Genomic DNA, 3,495 nt, shown 5'->3' on the forward strand with positions numbered 1-3,495 from the left:
AGGCAGCTGCTGGCTCTGTGAGCAGGCATCTTCCCAGCCTACATGTAGATCCATGAATCTGCAGGCTGGTTAGATGGTTGTCACATGCCCGGCCATCTTCATCACTTCCTGTTTGTGTCTCGCCCCCCTCTGTAGCCCGATATTGTTAGTAATATATTAATGTATATATTACATTAATTAATATATTAACTCTCGTGACCCTAAACTGCTCAAAGAGCCATATTAAAAAAATTATTAAAAACCATGTTATAAAACAAAAACCAAATCTGTCTGTAGCCACAGAAATGTAAAAGTCTTCAATAAGCCTCATATGGCAACACAGGCTCCAAGTCTATTAGCCCACTACAAAAAATGACTACGTGGGCTTAAATATATAATAAGAGTCCATGATTAAATGTTTACCCACAGTAGCATGAGGTGAGGGAGGAGCAGTGAACGCTCTTGATGCTTAGAATTCATCGCGCGCTGCTTCACCGCAGGGTTAAGGTGTTGTTGCCTTAATGAAATTATAGAAAGACGATAAAGGAATCTTACTATGGTGGAAGTGTTTCTGTTAGGAGGAGTTGATTGAGTCACGAGGAACCAAGCAGGAACTGACATCCATCAGAGCCGCGCTCTCTAACCCCAAAACCTCACATCCTCTGTCACCAGCGTTCCTTGTTTCCCCATACTGTCACCGGGTCGGGTTCGGTCGCTCCGTACCCGGCTGGTTCCCTGCCCCCATCCGGCCGGGGTTCCAGGACCAGCCCCTGAGCTGATGGCTCGGTTCGAATGCCCGGTCCAGTCCAGTCAGCGGCCCAGCAGTGCCCCCAAACTTTGCAGAGATCTTCTGATAGACAAAAATAATCCATGTCTGTCCAGTCTTGGGATCCTTGGGAAGTGAAAATATTCCCCTTTATCCGTGCAGCCTGGAGCACTGCATTCATGCCCGTGGTTCTGGCTCATTTTCAAAAGAGAAACTGCCTGCTTTGTAATTCTTGTAGAAGTAAACCCAACTGTAGGCTAAACAAATAAACTGGTGTCTGCCATCTACCTCTATTCATGTTCTTGGGCCTGTGAACCAGTGGGCTGGTCTGTATGTCCATTTCGGGGCATGACAAAAACACAGGCCAGAACCAAATAAGGCATCTCTGAGTTTACGTCAATTTGGGGCTTCGTTTGGATTCACCCATTTTATGGCGGAAGATTAGAACTGTTAGATTTGCAGATAAAGGAGGTGTTGATGGGGTTTGAACTTCTCTGTATGTCCATTTCACCCACTGAACTATTGTTATTCATCTTTGACAATGGAAACATGGTTTTGCATTCTACGAACCCTTTAATGGGTGGGTCTTGATTGTTTCCCTTTCCACATCTTTCCATCCTGCAGTGTAATCCAGACAGCACAAACATACCAAAGGTCCCAAATGAGCTGCACAGAAATATTATTCAATGTCTAATTTTAAGGCTTTAATTGTTATTCTATATGCTCCCGTAAATCATAGCTTTGATAACGAGGGATTTTCTGGTTGCTTGTGAGAAGCTCACTTTATGTCAACAGCAGAATGAGGAATGCTGATCCAGGTCTACAGTTTGATTCTAATCACCCTCTGATTTATGCTGCTGCAGAAAGAACTGCATCATTAGGACGCTTTTGCTCTAATGACTCTGACAATCAGCCTTGTTCATTACTGCTAGCAACATCCATCACTTTTATGGTCCTTTCCATGATCATCAATAATCTGTGGGTAGAAATGTATTGTTGCATAATTATCAGTCATTTTCTAACCTGCAGTATCTGCGCCTCACCTCCAGTGTTTCCTGAAATCCATGTGTCATGGCATGTAGAGCCGTTATAGATGAGCTCGCCAAAGGAGAAGCAGAGAGGAGGAAAGAAAACAAGTTTTTTTAGTTATGGTTCAACTTTTTCTGATGATTTGGAATAACTGAACATGTGGGTTCCTGTTAGAAGTGTTGCTCTTTGTCCCGACGGTCTGCAGAGTGAGTGAAGGGATTGCTGTAAATGCTTTGATCATAGCCTGAAAATCTTTTCTTTACAGAAACGAATTCAGCCTAAACTCAGTTGGGTCAAATCAACCTTTTAGGAATTAAACCTTCCATGTCTCTCACAGTGTGTCCTGTCTCAGCCGAAGTTCTGGGCAGTGGAGGTGACAGCACTTTGCCTCAGGACCAAACTGGAAAAGGGAAGATCTCGGTGTGTGGAGAGAGCCATGATGCAAACCCAGGTAAGATATTCTTCATCCCTTTCATATGCTCACCTATAGGACTTAGGTTGTGCCGTCGTGAATCGGAGCCCAAACCATGCAGTGGTTGAACACCACTGATCACTATTCACTGGATTGCTGATGGCCCGAAAAAAGTGAAGCTACCTGCTGCCATATTGGTACTCCCCACTCCCATGGAGACGCACAGTCAAAAGGCCTACCTGTGTAGCATTTGGCTGCAAAAACAATCAGTTTTCTGGCTGTGGGAAGATGTTTCACAGGTAATTTCCCAGTCAGTGGAAGAATTAACCAAGAAAATCCACATATATGCCGATGGATCCTATAGTATATTTGTAGAGTAACATTAATCTGGCTATCTTAGACCGACTAGAAGACATGGACTGAGTTAGCCATCGACATTGTGTCTAATGTTAGAAAACAAAGTAGAGTAAATGGAAAGGAATTCACTTTGAAATATCAATGTAATTCTTTAAGTGGATAACGCTGTCGTTTTTGTAGTGTTGTATTTCTCATTTGAAAAAGTCATGTGCTAAAATATGTTATATTGATGAAAAAAAGCAGTTCAAACATTTTTAAAGGCTAATGCACAGACACAGCATGAAGTATATGGCATCATGCATGCACAATTTGCAAATAGGAAAATACTACAGCATTAAAAGACATGTACAGGAAATTCAGGCTTGATGTAAAATTTTGAAATCATATGTAACATGTTATAACAACAGTGTAATAAATCCATGTATATTACATGTACAGCACCAATTTTAGCACATCTGTATTATTATGCTCCATTACAACATTAATTTTATTGCGATGAATTTTTATAATATGTTACATGATTTATAGACTTCATTGGCTTCATTCTGACTATGCAATGTTATGTGCCTATTTTTTTTTTTTTATTATAAGTTAAAGTAATCTACTGATGCTATGAAACAGCCAGTGTGTGTCAAATTGAAGAAATTATCTTTTTTTTTTTAAAGTGTTAAGCCCTCTTGAAAATGAGAAAATCATTGTTGTTTGATGCTGTAGCGCACGGATTGTTTATTTTGCGATTGGTCTAACTAGGGAGTACCAATATGGCGGCTGGTGGCTTCACTTCAACCCCGTACTACTAACAGGAAACCAGCGATCCAGTGAATAGATAGAGGTCAGTGTAGCACATGGGGTGCTGGAAAACACGTGAGGTGGAAAAACAGCCTTTCGGCTCTCAGGCCAGCTTAGGGCCAATGGGCCCCTCTACTCAGACCGATCAGGGCAGCTTAGGGCC

General features: G+C 41.8%; 1 protein-coding gene across 1 annotated transcript in view; it reads left to right on the plus strand.

Moving 5' to 3' along the window:
* The window catches only part of ttc27 (tetratricopeptide repeat domain 27), a 74,883-nt gene that overhangs the window by 37,179 nt on the left and 34,209 nt on the right, over positions 1-3,495 (plus strand). Inside the window, exon 8 of the mRNA XM_015401636.1 lies at positions 2,112-2,225. Coding sequence (XP_015257122.1) covers positions 2,112-2,225 — 114 coding nt within the window. The remainder of the gene's footprint in view (positions 1-2,111; positions 2,226-3,495) is intronic.

The sequence above is a fragment of the Cyprinodon variegatus genome, unplaced genomic scaffold (assembly GCF_000732505.1).
Source record: "Cyprinodon variegatus isolate N-32 unplaced genomic scaffold, C_variegatus-1.0 Scaffold1242, whole genome shotgun sequence".
Lineage (NCBI taxonomy): Eukaryota > Metazoa > Chordata > Actinopteri > Cyprinodontiformes > Cyprinodontidae > Cyprinodon > Cyprinodon variegatus.